This window comes from Xiphias gladius, unplaced genomic scaffold (assembly GCF_016859285.1).
Source record: "Xiphias gladius isolate SHS-SW01 ecotype Sanya breed wild unplaced genomic scaffold, ASM1685928v1 HiC_scaffold_145, whole genome shotgun sequence".
In the NCBI taxonomy this organism is placed as follows: Eukaryota; Metazoa; Chordata; class Actinopteri; order Istiophoriformes; family Xiphiidae; genus Xiphias; species Xiphias gladius.
Genome location: NW_024401777.1, coordinates 38,937 through 60,789, shown reverse-complemented (window position 1 = coordinate 60,789; position 21,853 = coordinate 38,937). Strand labels below are relative to the sequence as shown.

The 21,853-nt window shown below is 41.2% G+C and overlaps 1 protein-coding gene and 1 pseudogene across 1 annotated transcript; both read left to right on the top strand.

Annotated features, from left to right (window-relative positions):
* The first annotated feature begins 208 nt into the window (after window positions 1-208).
* LOC120787365 lies at window positions 209-2,754 on the top strand (annotated as a pseudogene).
* Window positions 2,755-3,973: 1,219 nt separating this feature from the next.
* Window positions 3,974-18,859, top strand: LOC120787364 (complement C3-like). Its single transcript, XM_040122972.1, has 3 exons — window positions 3,974-4,071; window positions 4,225-4,311; window positions 18,718-18,859. The coding sequence occupies exons 1-3, from the start codon at window positions 3,974-3,976 to the stop codon at window positions 18,857-18,859; spliced, it is 327 nt and encodes a 108-aa protein (XP_039978906.1).
* Window positions 18,860-21,853: the final 2,994 nt, after the last annotated feature.

Sequence of the window (21,853 nt, the reverse complement as noted above, 5' to 3'; positions counted from 1 at the left end):
TAGGAAGTATTGCATATCTACAGATTCACCCTAGCAACTTTAACATGTATACTTAGAACCTAGCTGATCACTCTGATGAGGCCTAACATTATTTACTTTTTCAACTTCAGTACATAACCTTAGCTTGTCACAGGTATAGTATGACAATGTGTCTGTGTTTTCTTAAGAGTTGTCCCACTGGCCTGTACTCTAACGGTTTACACACTAGGAGGTCACAGCTTATGCCTTTCTGGCTCTGGTCAAGGCCAAGGTGAGCATATCCAACTCTCTGTATCTGCATGTCACTGTCATGTCATGCTATAAAAAACATAGGTTAGTTGTGAGTTATCATCCATGGTACCTACACTAAAGAGTAGAAAGTTGGTGAAGACAGGCATTTCCTTGACTGAAAATCCTATGACCTTCTACATTTTCCAACGAACATCATAGTTCAGCTTATAAACATTTTTTCTATTTTAACTATAATAATTTTAAAAAATCCCATGTACAGTCAAATACAATTTTAAACCATTGCTTTCTGTTAATAAAGGCTTTTAAAGAAGCTGGACCTATTAGAGATGGTTCAACAAACAGCAGAGAGTGCGTGAGGCTGCGGATCAACTCAGGTAACACAGGACCCCTCGCTTCTATACGACACGTTAGTTTCTCTAGGTTTATTGATACCTACAAACATACTGTTTGTAGGGCTCAACCCATTAATCACTTTTCTCCAGGCTACCATGATAGTGTGTATCAGGCTGTAGTGCAGAGTACTGGGCCCCTGCCAAAGAACCAGAGTATGATCTGAATGTCGACATCTTGTTGCCGGGCAGGGCAAAGCCTGAAAAGTAATAACTTCAACACTGAGAACCACTATGCCACGAGAACATCTAAAGTGAGAAACACACACACACACACACACACACACACACACACACACACACACACACACACACACACACACACACATACACAATCATGCACTGGTTCATTATCACTGGGTTGTTACTTTTATTCTGCTGATCCTTGTGTGTGTCTGTTCATTCGTGTTTGTGTGCATATTTTAAATCCCTACAGATCAACATAAACCAGAATGTGAAAGTGACTGCTGAAGGAACAGAGACGCAACAGTGACAGTGGGGGCAAAGCTTCTTTTGTACAGATGTGTCCTTTCTGAATCCCAAATAAGCGTAAAGACACCTTAACCTTGTGTGGACAATACTATTAAGATGGATGTCTATATTATCTACCAGTATTGTTTTTTGTGTGACAGACAGATGAAGTGTATTATGCTCGGCCCAGAGAAGGAGAGCGACTGTCAGAAGTTTAACCTGTCAGTGAGCTCCAACAGGTGATGAGGCCCCTGTCAGTTATTTGCGGCTGTCATTCTAAATGTTCCTCTGTCTTGTTTTATTTTTCTTTATTTTATACTCATCTTGTTTTGATCCTGCAGAGAAATGGATGAGGATGAGAAGATATACAAGCTAAGAATAGAAGTTTTGTAAGTAAACTGTAGAAATAATACCAGCAAACATCACAGTACAATGGCTTTGTAGAGAACACTTCTTCAAAACCAGCCTCAATCCCTCCATTTCACTTCTCCCTTCTGTTTCTGGTCTATAATTACATTTCCAATAAGTTCCTTTTAAAGTGTTGCCCCACGGCCCTGATTTCATTACCCATTCCCGCTTCACAACGTTGGGTTTTAAAAGAAAAAGATGTAAATAAATGTTGAAGACATTATGTCTCCTTTTTTAGTATTAATTTCATTCAAATTTAACTTCTACTTGTGCATATTCATGAACATATTAGGTAACAAACTGTTTGGTACATGTTGGTCTGAGTTTTAATTTAACCAACAATCATTAGCAGATGGAGTTTGCCCAGTTATAATGTTAAATTTCCATTTCTCTGAGCACTTTAAGGAGTTCTTGTCCATGCTGACTTCTTAAAAACCAAGATTTAAAGTTCATTTTTGTCCTTGAACAGCAGTTGACTAAATAGTCTCACCAAGGGCCGGAAAAAAGGATTGTTTAAGGGTGAAATATTTGCTTAATAGCAGTTTACAGCTACTTAACTTTATAGCAGTTTGTTCCGTTATACCAGGTATAGTCTTTTTAATATATTTGATAAGGGCTTTTTCTACTAATTCTTCCTTATTTTAATTTTTTCTGTCTATTGGTCTGTGCAGGTATAAGGACACGGAGCACGATGCAACAATGTCAGTCTTGGATATCGGGTTAACTGGCTTCACCAGGAACACAAAAAAGACCTGGAACTTAGTGTCTATCACACACACACACACACAAATATTACACATATTTACACACACACACACACAAACAAATGTTTTAACAAATGAACAGTGACAGCAGCCTTTCAAGGGACTGTGTGTGTGTGTGTTTGTGTGTGTGTGTGTGTGTGTGTGTGTGTGCGTGTGTGTGTGTGTGTGTGTGTGTTTCTGTGTTTGTGTGTATAGTTGTTCAAAGGACGGTTCAAGACCATTGCAAAATATGGGATACATTGAGTCAGAAAGAGGCCTGGTGACCATCTACTCTGGACAAGGTAAGGCGTCAGCCTTTCTTCCCTCTTTTTACCTTTTCCTCTCTCCCTTGTTCTCATTTTATCACTAATCACACCTTTTGCTTACATTTCTCCACAGGTTTCTCACACACCCACTCAGAGGAGATCACTTTTAGGGTCCATCAGAAGCTGAAAGTGGGCGTCCTACAACCAGCAGCTGTGTCTGTCTATGAATACCATTATCATCACTGAAGAAAGTAACAGTGAGTCTCAAAGACACCGAGAAACATAAGCTGTTCTGTTCCTAACACCTGACACAGTTATACATATCTTTCTTTCTTGCTGCAGAAACTCATTGTGTGAAATTCTACCATCCACAGAGGAGGGCTGACAGCTACTGAGGCTCTGTAGAAATGATGAATGCACATGTGCTGAAGGTAATTAACGTGATGTCTCTCTCAAGACGTAAGCTGTCTATGCATGAATTTGTTATGCCTGAAATTTTTGAAGTAACACTTCTGACGGAGGAGGTAACCCAATATTGATCACCGATTTGGGGGTTGTGCTTGTTTCTGTGATTGTGTGCTTGTTTTAAAAATCTGGTGAAGGAGATGGTCATGCAGCATAATTGATCGTGAATACGATCGCCAAAACTTTTTGTCAGAGGCATCATAATCTGCAGGACCCCTGTACTCAGGCAGCATAAAGAATCAAGCCATGTGCAATCTGGGTGACACATAAACATGTATGCTTATTTAATTGGGTCATCTCTGTATATTTCTAGAGAACTTATGTAAATATGTAAAACGAATATAACGACAGCTAAGCCTGAGACTGAAGTAACAGAAATAGATTTTCTGGTAAGTTGCTGTTGTGGCGTTTGTGTGAGAGTAGGAGATTGAGAGCATAAGTAAGGGTGAGGTACCAATCTGGTAACTTATTCGTCCTCAGTACAAAGTGAGTCTGGAAGAATTTACAGACGGTTTGTCCACTGGACATTTACAGTGCAGGTACTGTCATCAGCTAGTTGCGGGTTAATTTCCTTTTAAACTTTGAACTGTTTGACCTGCCAAACTTTCTTTTTGCTTTCCCCAGATGTTTTTGCCAAAAGCACCTTGAGGGTGAGATACAAAATATCTTTCCATTTCTGACCCTATCGGCACTTTGTATCCCCAATTCGAAAAGAAAAATTCTTTGCCCTTAGGACACCATTTGACTGGGATTTTTGTGAGAATTCATAAGAAATGTTTGAAAAACTGTGCTTTTGTTTTGTTTTTTTAAAGAAAAGTATTGTTTGTTACAACAAGGGTTTTATTTTCATTGCTCCTTCCATCATATCTATCATTGTATTCACTCAGCACTTTCTCAAACTCAGTAAATAGTGAATACACAGTGAATTTGCAGCACTGGTCGGAGCTACAAAAACCCAGTTTGTAAAATACCTTTAAGTATCTTCTCCTCTGTATTTTCAATGACAGGAAGTCTTGATGTGGGTCCTCAGGGTAAACTGCGCACATTCCTTAGTTATCCACACTGCAGAGTGGCTTTAGATTTTATGATAGGAAAAACCCACTCATCATGGGAATTTCCATGATATTTACACAGACGAACAGAGTCAATCAGAAGTTTGTTGTGTTTATATTTGTTGTGTGTCTATTCCCCTATAATGTTATCAGCATTTAAACATTTTAACTGTTTCTGCTTTCTGTTTCCCTAAATCAGGCATCAGCATGCTCGGTGCGAGAACCTGATCGAGTACTGCCCAGAAGCAGAGAGTGTCAATCTGATGGAATACAAACCTACTGTTCGGCAAGTAAAGGGAATGGTCGAAGCAGTACAGACTCCTTGGATGTCAGCAGGTAATGAAACTGAAGGCAATAAAATGTTATCTTTGTTGTTTTTTTATTTTTGCATTATTTTCTAAGGGTTTAGACTACAGTCCATTAAATTATGTGTAAATATTTAGTACATTTTGCTATCAATAAAATACTTGATACTGTATCAGACCAACACTGAAATTATTATGACTCCTTTTTAAGTAAAGAATTTAAATATCTTACAGTCAAATGCAAATTAATAAATTTTTTATAATCAGATTATTTAATAAATGACCAAAGTTACTGAATGTAAAAAAACTTGGTTCTCATATGAAATAAAAATACAGATATAAAATGTACCTTGATAAGGGACACCCTTCAAGACAACACTCATACATATTTTTGGATAGGAGGACAGGTAATAAAAGAGAAGCAATCATAGTAGAGAAACCACCTCAGCAGAGGAGAATGCTGACAACACCGCTTATCCCCCACCTGCAATACATTCTTAATCCTTTCCCAGGAGATTTAACAACCGCTTTGGCCTCCTTTTAAAACTCCAATGACTGTCAGTCAAATGTTGAATGTCATATTTACACACTGATCAGTCACAACATTAAAAAGCAGTTACTGGCTTTTAATGCTGTGGCTGATCAGTCAAGATTTCTTTTTAATCATTTCTTTGTTCCAAAGGTCCATTGTCCTGCCAAAGAATTCTGGATCTTCAGTCGGTTCTTCTTAACTTGGCAGGTGGACACTTATCTGGTGACCCGCCAATGGCCGTGTCTCTTAGGCTGGACCCGGCTACACCTTGGCTAACAGCTGGTCCCTCTACAAGCTGAGCCAGCTTAGCGTCTATTCCTGCGGCAGCTTCTGCTCCATCAGATGAATGGGCATGTTTTTACGCTGTCACAGGAGGCGGAACAGCTCTGCGTCATTTAAATGAGGTGTGGCTGAAGGCTCTTCATCATTGGGCTAGATCCTCCAGCCTCCCCATTGAGAATAGCTCCTCGCCGAAGTTGTCCATTAGTGCGACCGCCATTTCTCCTGAGAAGAATTCTTGGCACTGAATAAAACATGACAATAAATGAATGATAACTCAATCAGTAAACAAATCTTTCCAACCCCTACTGAAATCAAAACACAGTAACTTACTACAAAGCTGATCTCTACTTCATCCACCAGATGGGCCATTGTGACAAAGGGGTGAGTGAGGCAACTTCCCCGGATGATCTCTTCTCTCGTCTGTATTTGAAGGCATTTCAGGAGACTGACAAATGCTCGATCCTCCACCTCAATGTTTTCCCTCGTCTCCGAGGTCATGCTGTATTTAAAACAAAGTGGGGTGACAGTTCAGTTTAACTTAACACTGTCTCTCTGCCACAGAACAAATTAGAGATCGAATTCATTCTTTGGTCAAAAATTGACCACTTACTCTTATCAGGTCATCAGGCTTCTTAACCACATGTGCCATCTTTTGGGCTCGATGCCAGTGCCAAGCCGGTATTCCCTCGGGGTCTACAGGAACAAAACATGCATTTTGGATACTTCCTCCTTAATGTTAAACATTTTAAAAAGAGTTGTTGTCTAATTGGAATAAAACAAAGCTGAAAAGACTGAACCAAGTTAAAAATACGCTAAATCCACCATCTTGGGTTGTCCCAGTGCTGGTTCACCTCAAAAAATTTGTGGGTGTGTTTCCCAGCACTGTGAGGAGAATAGTCAGCTGGCTGGCCCAGAATGTCTACGATAGCGTCACAATCTGAGAGAGAATATTAAGAATCACATCAACCGACCACACTACATCAAGTCCCCTTTGGGTTTCGACATGTGTCTTAGGCAGAATGTTACAGTAGTTACAATCAAATCTAGATATATTTGGCTACTTACCAACTGGTATTTTCGCGGTGTGCATAAGCAGCTTTTCGTACAGGAACCCTAGCACCTTAAGACCCCACATGTCTATGGCCTCGGGACACGGTAGACCCAGTTGACTTCAGGAGCCCTATGTGTAGCATACAGAACCACAAGAGCTAATAAGTACATTGTCAAATGCAGCGCGTGCTGAATTGACACAGCATCAGCTGGATCATTTTACAGCATAAACACACAACTGCAAGCGTGTTAAATGATGAGCTTCTTGAATTTACCTGTAACGCAGAGGCTGAATTGTTCTCTTCCCTTGTGTTTCTGAAGGACCGTAAAATCTATAAGTTTTCGGAAGGGCTGAGCTGGGTGGTTTTATCAGCATTATATTGTCTGCTTCAGGTCCGATCGCTTGACACCAAAAAACCCTTCAGGGCGTCAAAGGCCGTCAACGCTGCAGGACAGAGGACCTGTCTTAGACAGTTAAAGATACCATTGACCACGGTGGAGGCTGTTACTTAAGCATTTAACTATTTCTCCAGCTGGCTTAGTATATTGCTATTACTTTCGTTGAAAAGATTGATCAAATCAGCGCTGGTATCAGCAGTTCATTTAGAAACAAAACTTAGGCAAGAAGATGTAAGAAAAAAGCTTCCTATCAAAACAAATTAAATGATCTACCTCTCTTTTCAGCGGCCTCACTTTTTAGGATCTTGAGGGGCCGGGCTCTGATGTGTTTAAATTCACAGCAGCAGCAACTTTGCCAGCACCCTTCACCAATGAAATCCTTCATGAGGTAGCGACATGTGCTGCCTGACAATATGTCTATTACTATATCACTCAGCAGTGAGTACTTGAATGGTATAGGTCCCCAATACTTAATACCCGCTATGTACATTTGCAACTGGCAATTTCCTTAGAGTGCTATTCTAACTACATGCTTGACTACAGGCTCTGGCTTCAAGCATTACTGGGGCTGGAGCCAGCTGTTTCGGTTTGATCTGACTCTGGACCACCATGGTCTCATACACTAATACTTCAGGCAATTCTGGAGGGGAAAAAGGCCTCCACAAGCCCTTCTTCTCTATCAACCCACCAGGCGTGCGTAAACAGCTCTGGGGGTTTTGGGACATCCACAGATGCCATCATGACCAAGTGTTCAGCGTTTCTCTAACTTTACAGTGGCGAGCAGGGTCACAGGTAAGGCTATTGGAAACAGGTTGATCACTGTTTCCAATGCAGGACATCCTTATGTTTGAACATGTGAAAACAAAACAGCGAGAATTTCTGAAATGTCAGTAGCCTTAGATTTTCAGTGTCACCACATTAAATGGGGAGGTACGACGTGATGTTGTTAAAGAAAGGTTTTTGTAGTTACTAAAAATCATTGCATCCTCTGCAAGCGCCATGAATTTCAAGAGCAAATTTTATGGAAGTGGGTTAGCAGTTGCTGTGTAGTAGTTTTAATATTTTGACCAAAGGGACAGCCTGATGGACAGAGTGAAGTGATACTGTTGTGTGTTTTTTCCAAAGATTGAAGGAATGGCCATAGCTATGACAGCTTACTTAATAAATACTGTAAACAAATCAAATTAACAATTAGACAATCACCGTCAAATTAAGCAGGCAACTATGTGAGCACTTGTATTTTTTTATTTTTTTTTTTATATTATTAAAAAAGTGTATCCTTGGGTTATGGATTGTTAAATAAACAAAAAGTGTCACCTTGCACTTCAGGAAATTAAAATGACCATTGTTTTTTGGATGATCAGTAACTATTTTATCTTTTTAACCATTGTTTCAGCATCTGTGATACCTCTTCAAGATTAATCAAACAATTGTGTGGTGTCATCTCCAAAGAACAAACAAGAAGGAATTCCAAGTGAATTTGTTGTTTTATTGACATCAGGTCAAAAATTAAAAGTTTCTTTGAAACAATTTACGGGAGAAAATAAAGAATATGGCGTCTTTGAAGATTCTTGGTCATCAGGTCATAGTAATCAAGAAGGACTGAATGGCGGGCAACTGGACTTGGCTGTAGATACTTGAAAGCCATTGATGTCCGCGGTTTGTTAGTGCTCCTGGTTTGTTGTAACATCAGTTGTTAGAAGTCGTTGGGGTCACATGAGGGTAGCAGAAGTGTGAATGTAGTTTTGTTAGAGGAGGATAATAACAGAAGTTGTATCAGGGCACTTTTCATATGGATAACTGCGTCTAGACCGGACTCTTAATAGTAGGTATATTTACAGAGCACCCAACATTCCCCATGACAGCTGATGTCAGCGGCAAGGAAAAAAAAAACTCCCTTTTTTAACAGGAAGTGGAAGAAACCTTGAGCAGAGCCTGGCTCTGGGTGGGCGTGCCATCTGCCCTTCGATCGGTTAAAGGTTGAGAGAAAAACACCTATTTACATTGCTGTCCCATTAAATCCCTTTGCAGGAGGCAGGTAACAACCATTTTTTGCCTCCTGGCTTTGGCCTGTTGAATGTCATATTCATACACTGATCACTTACTGACATTAAAAGCAGTTACTGGCTTTTAATGCTTGTGGCTCATCGGTGTAAAGAATATGCACAGTCAAGATATCTTTAAAACATTTCTTTTCTTTCCAAACCAAGGGTGTCCTTATTGTCCTGCCAAAAAGAACAAAGAATTTCCGGATTCTCTCTTCAGTCGGCTCTTCTTTCTTAACTTTTGGGCAGAGTGGACACTCATCTGGTGACCGCCATTGGCCCGTGATGTCTCTTGAGCTGGACCCGGCTACACCTTCGGCAAAACAGCTAGTCCCTCTACAGGTGAGCCAGCAGCTGTCTATTCCAAGCGGCAGCTTCTGCTCCATCAGATGAATGAGGTATTTTTTTTAACGCGCCGTCAGGGGAAGCCGAAAAAGACAGCTGAGCCGGCATCATTTTTTAGGAGGTGTGGCACAGAAGGCTCTTCATCTTTGTGTGCTACTTCCTGAGCTTTACAATCAGCTGGACTGGCTGCAACTTGCACAGCTGGCTAACAGCTGGTTCCTCTAAAAGCTATAAAAAATACATCGTCTTTCTCTGGAGAAAGCTTCTGCTCCATCAGATGAGTTGAGGCATGTTTTTAAGCGCTGTCGCAGGAGCGAGGAACAGCTGTGTTATTTAAAATGAGGTGTGGCTGAAGGCTGCATCATTGGACTCTCCCTCAGCATCACCATTAGGAGATAGCTCCTCATCCAGTTGTCCATTGGTACGACCGCCGCCATTTTCTCTGAAGAATTCTTGTGGCACTGAATAAAAACAAGTTGACCCAATAAATGGAAATGATAACTCAATCCAAGTAAACAAATCTGTCCAACCCTACTGAAAACCAAAAACACAGTAACTTGCACTACAAGCTGATTCCTCTACTTCATCCACCAGATGGGGCCATTGTGAGGACAAGAAATTGAGTGAGAGCCTTCCCCGGAGTGATCCTCTTCTCGTCCTGTATTTAGAAGGCATTTCAGGAGACTGACAAATATAGCTCTTCGAATCCTCCAATCTCAATGTTTTCCCTGCGTCTCTGAGAGTCATGCTGTATTTAAAACAAAAGTAAGTGACAGTTCAGTTTAACTGCTTCCTGTCTCTTCTGCCACAGAGCAAATTGAGATCAATTCATTCTTTAATTAAGAAATTGATCACTTACTGTAAACTTAGGTCATCCAGTGCTTCTTAACCACATGTAGCGCATACTTTTTGGGCTCAATGCCAGTGTGCCAATCTGGTATTCCCTCAGGGGTCTACAGGAACAAAACATGCATTTCAGATACTTCCTCCTTAATATGCATTAAACATTTTTAAAAGATTTTTGTGTCTAATTGGGAGATAAAAAAGCTACAAAACTGAGACAAGTTAAAATACCTTCATCGCACCATTTTGGGTTGTCCCAGTGCTGGTTGCACAATCTTTAAAAAATGTGTGGGGTGTGTTGCCCAGCACTGAGGAGTGGTGTGGCCTAGCTGGCTGGCCCGAGAATCTCTCTGATGCGTCTAATCTGAGGCCTAATCTGAAAGAGAGAATATTAAGAATCATCAGCCGACACACACTACATCAAGTCCCCTGTTGGGTTTCGACTATGTGTCTCCAAGTAGGCAAGGCATTTACAGTAGTTGCAATCAAATCTAGACTAGGCTATTTGGCTACTTTCTTACCAACTGGTACTTTCGCAGTGTGCCGCAAACAGCTTTTTTCTCAAGGTACAGGAACCCAAGCACACAACCAAGACTCCACATGCTCCATATGGTCTTCTGGACACGGGTAGACTCCAGGATGACTTCAGAGCCAGCTATATGTAGCATACAAGAACCACAAGAGCTATTAAGTACATTGTCAAATGCAACATGCGACTGAAGATTGACACAGAATCCGCTGGGCTGGATCATTTACGTGCATAAACACACAACTGCAAACACGTTAAATGATGAGCTTTGTGGACTGAATTTACCTGTAACGAGAGGCTGAATTCTAATCCCTTGTCTCTCTTCTCTGAGGTTGTTGAAGGACACGCCAAAATCTATAAGTTTACTCGGAAGGGCTGAGCAGGGTGGTTTACCAGCATTATATTGTCTGGCTTCAGGTCCGAAAGTGAACGACACCAATGCCTCTTCAGAGCCAAAGGTCACGTCAGCAACTGCAGAGACAGAGGACACAATGTAGATGAAGTTAAAGATATCATTGACCACGTGCAGGCTGTTACTTAAGCACGAACTTCTTTCTCAGCTGGCTTAGTATATTGCTATTACTCGTTGAAAGATTGATCAAAGCCACATAGTCTTTACCTGGTGCGTTATTGGTCGTATCTCACTGAGAGACAGTGGCTTCTTTCGTTCTATGAGCAGTCGATGAAGACTCCTGTCCAGCATTTCAAACACTAGACAGGTATGTCCTTTGTGCTCAAACTTCTCCAAGAACTGAACCACGTTCTTCTTGACTGGGTCAAGAACGCTCACTACTTCGAGCATTTGGATCTGTGTAGAAAATGACATAGGTACTTGTAAGTGACAGAGCATGGTATCAGCAGTTCATTTAAGAAACAAAACTTAGGCAAGAAGATGAAAAACTTCACCATCAAAACAAATTAATTAAATGATCTACTTCTCTTTCAGCTGTATGTTCTCGCTTTTTAGGATCTTGAGGGCCACGGGTTCTGATGTTTTTAAATTACAGCCTTGGCAACTTTGCCAAAGCACCCTTCACCGATGAAATCCTTCAAGAGGTAGCGACATGTGCTGCCTGACAATATGTCTATTACTAGCACCTCAGAGCCTCTGAATTTTTCTTTCTCATTTGTGACCACTGATAGAGAAGCAGAACATGAAGAGAAAAAGGAGAACACGAAGGTTACAACTTGGAGTCAGCAGGGCTCATTCAGTCAACACAACATGCACAAATGTAGCTGAACTATTCATTATCCCCATGTAAATAAACATTTGGTTTTCATTCTACGACCACATGAAGAAGAAGAATATGTCAGATACTGAATATGGCATCATGTCCATTTTAGTGAGTGGAATTCAAAGAATGAGAAGAACAAAATACACTCAATGAGGGGAAACATTTGATCAAATGCTACACTGGTCTTCGTTATTCAGATAATTCACTTAAGTAAAAGAAGCAATACCACAGTGTAAAATATTTGATTACAAGTACAGGTATGTATTATCAGAAAATGTCATTAAAGTATCGAAAGTTAAAGCACTTTTTCAAACTCTTAACCTGTATAGTAATCACATTTCAACTGTCAGTTAAATGCAGTGGAGTAAAAACACGCCTCTCTGGAATGTAGTGGAGACGACATATAAGTGGAGTAAAATTTAGATACTTATAATACAAGGATCCTACATACTGTACTTGAGTAAATTAACTTAGTTACTCCTCATCACTCTGTGTGTGTGTGTGTGTGTGTGTGTGTGTGTGTGTGTGTGTGTGTGTGTGTGTGTGTGTGTGTGTGCATGTCTTGAGTTTTCCTTACCAGTTTTATCTGCTGTCAAACAGCGGCCTGCATGAGTACTGGAGGTCACTTTGCCACAGCAAATGTTTCTGAAAATCTGTCTCTTCTTCATTGTTAATTCTTCAACTAACTCTGTTCTGTAAGTAGTGAAGTGCTTCAACTAACTCTGTTCTGTAAGTCGTGAAGTGTTTTCAGCTGAAGGCAAACTGACCAGTTCCAAACATTAAAGGACTCTTCATGACATCACAGCAGGGCTTCAGTATTATGATGTCATAACATTCTATTCTAAGATTCTATTCAACTCTTTTTATGGGAGAAATGAGGAACAATCACTTCATTTACAGACAAATTGTTCATTTCAATGCTTTTGATTTGGCCTCTATGCTACATCAATGCTGTTGATGTAGACATTTCTTATAAAAGTAATTAAAATCGGCATTTCATGGGCCATCTTATGTTTTAAATCATTCTGAACTTGTAAGGTCAATGCTGACGAGAGTCAACTGTTTTGGATTTATTTACGCCATGAAATTTATATATTTTTTAAAAAATGTTAACGCCTCTAATCATGGATGGGTGGCCCACCTCCATCACCTGCCCTTGAGAGGGTGGGGTTTTATAAAACCGCACTGATACTGAGAGTGAATATAAACCGATCGAGACTCATCGTCACGGAGTTAGGCTATTATGTGCTAACCTTTACTTAATATTTTTCCAATTTTGGCGCAGTGGTTCAGACTCGTACTTGTGACAGCTGTAGAGGCACCCCTGGACTAAATTCTTCCTCCAGACCTCATATGGCTCAGCAGTGGTCGAGATGGTAGCAGGTCCCCAATAGCAATATCACTGCTATGTACATTTGCAACTGGCATTTTCATAGAGTGCTATTCTAACTACATGCTTGGCTACGAGAGCTCTGGCTTCAAGCATTACTGGGGCTGGAGCCAACAGCTCAGTTTGATGCGGCTCTGACCACCATGGTCCTCCACCACACTAATGTCCACTTCAGGCGATTCTGAGGAAAAGACCTCCCACAAGCCACTTCTTCTCTATCAAACCCATAGGCATTAACGTAAACAGCTCTGGGGGTTTTGGGAGATCCTCAGATCCATCATGACCAAGTGTTCAGCGTTTCTCTAACTTTACAGTGGCGAAGCGGGTCACAGGTAATGCTATAGGAAACAGGTTGATCACTGTTTCCTTGCAGGGACATCCCTTATGTTTGAACATGTGAAAACAAAACAAGCGAAATTTCTAGATGTCAGTAGCCCCTTAGATTTTCAGTGTCCTACATTAAATGGGAAATTTTGACATGATGTTGTTAAAGAAAAGGTTTCGTAGTTACTAAGAAATACGTATTCATCCTCTGCAGCGCCATGAATTTCAGAGCAAATTTAATGGAAATCTGTTTAGCAGTTGCTGTGTAGTAGTTTTAATATTTTGACCAAAGGGACAGCCTGATGGAAAGAGTGAAGTGGAGTCTGTTAAGGTTTTCAAAAGATTGAAGAATTGTGTAGCTATGCAAACTTGCTGTAAATACTGTAAACAAATCAGACCAACAATTAGACAATCACCGTCAAATTAATAGGCAACTATGTGAGCACTTGTATTTTTTATTTTTTATTTTTTTTATATTATTAAAAAAGTGTATCCTTGGGTTATGGATTGTTAAATAAACAAAAAGTGTCACCTTGCACTTCAGGAAATTAAAATGACCATTTTTTTTTGGATGATCAGTAACTATTTTATCTTTTAACCATTGTTTCAGCATCTGTGATATAACTGAATTAATCAAACAATTGTGGTGTCATCTCCAAAGAACACACAAGAAGGAATTCAAGTGAATTTGTTGTTTATTGACATCAGGTCAAAAATTCAAAGTTTCTTTGAAACAATTTACCGGGGAAAATAAAGAATATGACATCTTTTGGAGATTCTTGGTCATCCAGGTTATGGATTTCAAAGAAGGACTGAATTATGGGCAACTGGACTTGGCTGTAGATACTTGAAAGCCATTGATGTCACTTGGTTTGTTAGTGCTCCTGGTTGTTGTAACATCAGTTGTTAGAGTCGTTAGTCACATGAGGCCAAGTGCGAATGGTCGTTAGGAGGATAATAACAGAAGTTGTATCAGGGCACTTTTCATATGGAGCACGCCCAGACCGGACTCTTATTAGTTATATTTACAGAGACCCAACATTCCCCCATGAGCAAGCGCTTGATGTCAGCGGCAAGGAAAAACTCCCTTTTAACGGGAAGAAACCTTGAGCAGAACCTGGCTCTGGGTGGGCGGCCATCTGCCTCGACCGGTTGGGTTGAGAGAGAAACACCTACAATGCTGTCCCTTAATCCCTTTGCAGGAGTGTTAACAACCATTTTTTGCCTCCTCTTTGGCCTGTTGAATGTCATATTCATACACTGATCAGCTACGACATTAAAAGCAGTTACTGGCTTTAATGCTGTGGCTGATCGGTGTAAGAATATGACAGTCAAGATTTCTTTTAGTCCTTTCTTTTCTTTCCAAACAAGGTCCTTATTGTCCTGCCAAAGAATTTCCGGATTGTCTTCAGTCGGCTCTTCTTAACTTTGGCAGGTGGACACTCATCTGGTGACCCGCCATTGGCCGATGTCTCTTGAGCTGGACCGGCTACACCTTGGCTAACAGCTGGTCCCTCTACAGCTGAGCCAGCAGCGCCTTTTTCGCGGCAGCTTCTGCTCCATCAGATGAATGAGGCATTTTTTAACGCCACAGGAGCGAGGAACAGCTGAGCCGCATCATTTTTTCGGAGGTGGGCTGAAGGCTCTTTCATCTTCGTGCTCTTCCTGAGCTTCACCATCAGCTGGACTGGCTGCAACTTGGCTAACAGCTGGTTCTCAACAGCTGAGCCAGCAGCGTCTATTCCTGCGGCAGCCTCTTTCTCTCAGATGAACGAGGCATGTTTTTTACGCTGTCACAGGGGCGAGCAACAGCTGTGTCATTTAAATGAGGTGTGGCTGAAGGCTCTTCATCATTGGGCTCTTCCTCAGCCTCACCATTAGGAGATAGCTCCTCATCGAAGTTGTCCATTGGCACGACCGCCATTTTCTCTGAAGAATTCTTGGCACTGAATAAAACATGACAATAAATGAATGATAACTCAATCAGTAAAAAAAACTTTCCAACCCTACTGAAACCAAAACACAGTAACTTACTACAAGCTGATCTCTACTTCATCCACCAGATGGGCCATTGTGACAAAGGGGTGAGGAGAGCCTTCCCGGAGTGATCCTCTTCTGCGTCTGTATTTAGAAGGCATTTCAGGAGACTGACAAATGCTCTTCGATCCTCCACCTCAATGTTTTCCTCGTCTCTGAGTCATGCTGTATTTAAAACAAAGTGGGTGACAGTTCAGTTTATCTGCTTCCTGTCTCTGCCACAGAGCAAATTGAGATCAATTCATTCTTTAGTCAAGAAATTGACCACTTACTCTTATCAGGTCATCCAGGCTTCTTAACCACATGTGCCATCTTTTGGGCTCGATGCCAGTGCCAAGCCGGTATTCCTTCGGGGTCTACAGGAACAAAACATGCATTTTAGATACTTCCTCCTTAATGTGTTAAACATTTTAAAAGAGTTGTTGTCTAATTGGAAGATAAAAAAAAAGCTGAACAACTGAACCAAGTTAAAATACCTTCATCCACCATCTTGGGTTGTCCCAGTGCTGGTTCACCTTAAAAATTTGTGGGTGTGTTTCCCAGCACTGAGGAGGTGGTCATTGGCTGGCCCAGAATGCTCACGATGCGTCTAATCTGTAGAGAGAATATTAAGAATCACATCAGCTGACACACTACATCAAGTCCCCTGTTGGGTTTCTGACATGTGTCTTGGGCAGATTGTTACAGTAGTTGCAATCAAATCTAGATATATTTGGCTACTTACCAACTGGTACTTGAGTGTGCCGCAAACAGGTTTTTTCCAAGGTACAGGAACCCAAGCACACAACCAAGACCCCACATGTCTATGGCCTCGACACGGTAGACCCAGGATGACTTCAGGTGCCCTATGTGTAGCATACAAGAACCACAAGAGCTATTAAGTACATTGTCAAATGCAGCATGCGTACCGAAGATTGACACAGCATCCGCTGGATCATTTACAGCATAAACACACAACTGCAAACACGTTAAATGATGAGCTTTGCGGATTGAATTTACCTGTAACGCAGAGGCTGAATTCTCTTCCCTTGTGTTTCTTCTGAGGCATTGAAGGACACGCCAAAATCTATAAGTTTTACTCGGAAGGGCTGAGCCGAGTGGTTTACCAGCATTATATTGTCTGGCTTCACGTCCGAGTGAACGACACCAATGCCCTTCAGAGCGTCAAAGGTCAGTCAGCAACTGCAGAGACAGAGGACACAATGTAGACAGTTAAAGATACCATTGACCACGGTGCAGGCTGTTACTTAAGCATGTAACTTCTTTCTCAGCTGGCTTAGTATATTGCTATTACTCGTTGAAAGGTTGATCAAAGCCACATAGTCTTTACCTGGTGCGTTATTGGTCGTATCTCACTGAGAGACAGTGGCTTATTTCGTTCTATGAGCAGTTGATGAAGACTCCTGTCCAGCATTTCAAACACTAGACAGGTATGTCCTTTGTGCTCAAACTTCTCCAAGAACTGAACCACGTTCTTCTTGACTGGGTCAAGAACGCTCACTACTTCGAGCATTTGGATCTGTGTAGAAAATGACATAGGTACTTGTAAGTGACAGAGCATGGTATCAGCAGTTCATTTAAGAAACAAAACTTAGGCAAGAAGATGTGAAAAAACGTCACTGTCAAAACAAATTAAATGATCTACCTCTCTTTCAGCGTCAGCCTCACTTTTTAGGATCTTGAGGGCCACGGGCTCTGATGTGTTTAAATTCACAGCCTTGGCAACTTTGCCAAAGCACCCTTCACCGATGAAATCCTTCAAGAGGTAGCGACATGTGCTGCCTGACATTGTGTATATTTCTAGCACCTCAGAGCTCTCTGAATTTTTCTTCTCATTTGTGACCACTGACAGAGAAGCAGAACATGAAGAGAAAAGGAGAACACGTGAAGGTTACAACTTGGAGTCAGCAGGGCTCATTCAGTCAACACAACATGCATAAATGTAGCTGACCTGTTCATTATCCCCATGTAAATAAACATTTGGTTTTCATTCTACGACCACATGAAGAAGAATAATATGTCAGATACTGAATATGGCATCATGTCCATTTTTAGTGAGTGGAATTCCCAAAGAATGAGAAGAACAAAATACACTCAATGAGGGGAAACATTTGATCAAATGCTACACTGGTCTTCGTTATTCAGATAAGTCACTTAAGTAAAAGAAGCAATACCACAGTGTAAAAATATTTGATTACAAGTACAGGTATGTATTATCAGAAAAATGTCATTAAAGTATCGAAAGTTAAAGCACTTTTTCAAACTCTTAACCTGCATAGTAATCACATTTCAACTGTCAGTTAAATGCAGTGGAGTAAAAACACGTCTCTGGAATGTAGTGGAGTCGACATATAAAGTGGAGTAAAATTTAGATACTTATAAAACAAGGATCCTACACACTGTACTTGAGTAAATTAACTTAGTTACTCCTCATCACTCTGTGTGTGTGTGTGTGTGTGGTTGTGTGTGTGTGTGTGTGTGTGTGTGTGTGTGTGTGTGTGTGTGTGTGTGTGTGTGTGTGTGTGTGTGTGTGTGTGTGTGTGTGTGTGTGTGTGCATGTCTTGAGTTTTCTTACCAGTTTTATCTGCTGTCAAACAGCGGTCTGCATGAGTACTGGAGGTCACTTTGCCACAGCAAATGTTTCTGAAAATCTGTCTCTTCTTCATTGTTAATTCTTCAACTAACTCTGTTCTGTAAGTAGTGAAGTGCTTCAACTAACTCTTCTCTGTAAGTCGTGAAGTGTTTTCAGCTGAAGGCAAACTGACCAGTTCCAAACATTAAAGGACTCTTCATGACATCACAGCAGGGCATCAGTATTATGATGTCATAACATTCTATTCTAAGATTCTACTCAAGTCTTTTATGAGAGAAATGAGGAACAATCACTTCATTTACAGACAAATTGTTCATTTCAATGCTTTTGACGGCCTCTATGCTACATCAATGCTGTTGATGTAGACATTTCTTAGTTTTATTTTCATTGCTCCTTCCATCATATCTATCATTGTATTCACCAAAGTAATTTCTGAGATCTTGAGCCATAGTGGCATTGCTAAAACCAGGCCCAATGGATCAAGAAACACAAGCAGTCACGTGATCATACAGGTATGTCAAGTACACTGAACCAGTAAGTCTTTCTGTAAACTGGGTAATTTTACCATTCACCTGTGTTTTCTCTTCCAAATAACTTGGAGGTCTGTAAAACTCAGTAAATAGTGAATACACAGTGAATACAGGAAAGAAATGAAGGTCGGAGCTACCAAAAACCCAGTTTTTAAAATACCTTTAAGTATCTTCTCTCGCCTCTGTATTTCAATTACAGGATGTCTTGATTTAAACATTTTAACTGTTTCCCTGCTTTCTGTTTCTAAATCAGGCATCAGTCTGTGCTCGGTGCGAGAACCTGGATCGAGTACTGGCCCACAGAAGCAGAGTGTCAGACTGATGAATACAAACCTACCTGTTCTGGCATAAAGGGAATGGTCGAGCAGTACACACTCTTTGGATGTCAGCAGTAATGAAACTGAAGGCAATAAAATGTCATCTTTGAGTTGTTTTTATTTTGCATTATTTTCTGAGGGTTTAGACTACAGTCCATAAATTACAGTGTAAATATTTACTACATTTTGCTATCAATAAAATACTTGTTACTGTACTGGGACAAACACTGAAATTATTACTCCTTCAGAATTCAGAATATCTTAAGAAATAAATGCAAATTAACATTAAGTAGAGAAACCACTCCTCAGCAGAGGAGAACGTTGACAACACCGCTTATCCCCCACCTGCAATGCTGTCTCTTAATCCTTTCCCAGGAGATTTAACAACCACTTTGGCCTCCTTTAAAAACTCCAATGGCTGTCAAATGTTGAATGTCATATTCATACACTCATCAGCTACAACATTAAGAAGCAGTTACTGGCTTTAATGCTGTGGCTGATCGGTGTAAGAATATGACAGTCAAGATTTCTTTTAATCCTTTCTTTTCTTTCCAAACAAGGTCCTTATTGTCCTGCCAAAGAATTTCCGGATTCTCTTCAGTCGGCTCTTCTTAACTTCGGCAGGTGTACACTTATCTGGTGACCCGCCATTGGCCGATGTCTCTTGAGCTGGACCGGCTGAACCTTGGCTAACAGCTGGTCCCTCTACAGCTGAGCCAGCAGCGTCTATTCTTGCGGCAGCTTCTGCTCCATCAGATGAATGAGGCATGTTTTTTACGCTGTCACAGGAGCGAGGAACAGCTGCGCCATTTAAATGAGGTGTGGCTGAAGGCTCTCATCATCATTGGGCTCTTCCTGAGCTTCACCATCAGCTGGAATGGCTGCAACTTGGCTAGAAGCTGGTTCCTCTACAGCTGAGCCAGCAGCGTCTATTCCTGCGGCAACTTCTGCTCCATCAGATGAATGAGGCATGTTTTTTACGCTGTCACAGGAGCGAGGAACAGCTGCGTCATTTAACTGAGGTGTGGCTGAAGGCTCTTCATCATTGGGCTCTTCCTCAGCCTCACCATTAGGAGATAGCTCCTCATCGAAGTTGTCCTCTGGTACGACCGCCATTTTCTCTGAAGAATTCTTGGCACTGAATAAAACATGACAATAAATGAATGATAACTCAATCAGTAAACAAATCTTTCCAACCCTACTGAAACCAAAACACAGTAACTTACTACAAGCTGATCTCTACTTCATCCACCAGATGGGCCATTGTGACAAAGGGGTGAGTGAGAGCCTTCCCCGGAGTGATCCTCTTCTCTGCGTCTGTATTTAGAAGGCATTTTAGGAGACTGACAAACGCTCTTTGATCCTCCACCTCAATGTTTTCCTGCGTCTCTGGGTCGTGCTGTATTTAAAACAAAGTGGGTGACAGTTCATTTTAACTGCTTCCTGTTTCTCTGCCACAGAGCAAATTGAGATCAATTCATTCTTTAGTCAAGAAATTGACCACTTACTCTTATCAGGTCATCCAGGCTTCTTAACCACATGTGCCATCTTTTGGGCTCGATGCCAGTGCCAAGCCGGTATTCCTCGGGGTCTACAGGAACAAAACATGCATTTTAGATACTTCTTCCTTAATGTGTTAAACATTTTAAAAGAGTTGTTGTCTAATTGGAAGATAAAAAAGCTGAACAACTGAACCAAGTTAAAATACCTTCATCCACCATCTTTGGTTGTCCCAGTGCTGGTTCACCTCAAAAATTTGTGGATGTGTTTCCCAGCACTGAGGAGGTGGTCAGCTGGCTGGCCCAGAATGTCTACTTATGCGCCTAATCTGAAGAGAGAATATTAAGAATCACATCAGCTGACGACTACATCAAGTCCCCTGTTGGGTTTCGACATGTGTCTTGGGCAGAATGTTACAGTAGTTGCAATCAAATCTAGATATATTTGGCTACTTACCAACTGGTACTGCAGTGTTCCGCAAACAGCTTTTTTCCGAGGTACAGGAACCCAAGCACACAACCAAGACTCCACATGTCTATGGCCTCGGACACGGGTAGACCCAGGATGACTTCAGGTGCCCTATGTGTAGCATACAAGAACCACAAGAGCTAGTCAGTACATTGTCAAATGCAGCATGTGTACTGAAGATTGACACAGCATCCGCTGGATCATTTACAGCATAAGAACACAACTGCAAACACGTTAAATGATGAGCTTTATGGATTGAATTTACCTGTAACGCAGAGGTTGAATTCTTCCCTTGTGTTTCTTCTGAGGCATTGAAGGACACTCAAAATCTATACGTTTTACTCGGAAGGGCTGAGCCGGGTGGTTTACCAGCATTATATTGTCTGGCTTCAGGTCCGAGTGAACGACACCAATGCCCTTCAGAGCGTCAAAGGTCGCCAGCAAATGCAGAGACAGAGGACACAATGCAGACAGTTAAAGATACCATTGACCACGGTGCAGGCTGTTACTTAAGCATGTAACTTCTTTCTCAGCTGGCTTAGTATATTGCTATTACTTGTTGAAAGATTGATCAAAGCCACATAGTCTTTACCTGATGCGTTATTGGTCGATCTCACTGAGAGACAGTGGCTTATTTCGTTCTATGAGCAGTTGATGAAGACTCCTGTCCAGCATTTCAAACACTAGACAGGTATGTCCTTTGTGCTCAAACTTCTCCAAGAACTGAATCACGTTCTTCTTGACTGGGTCAAGAACGCTCCCTACTTCGAGCATTTGGATCTGTGTAGAAAATGACATAGGTACTTGTAAGTGACAGAGCTTGGTATCAGCAGTTCATTTAAGAAACAAAACTTAGGCAAGAAGATGAAAAAACTTCACTGTCAAAACAAATTAAATGATCTACCTCTTTCAGCGGCAGCCTCACTTTTTAGGATCTTGAGGGCCACGGGCTCTGATGTGTTTAAATTCACAGCCTTGGCAACTTTGCCAAAGCACCCTTCACCGATGAAATCCTTCATGAGGTAGCGACATGTGCTGCCTGACAATATGTCTATTACTATATCATATGGCTCAGCAGTGGTCGCAGATGGTAGCAGGTCCCCC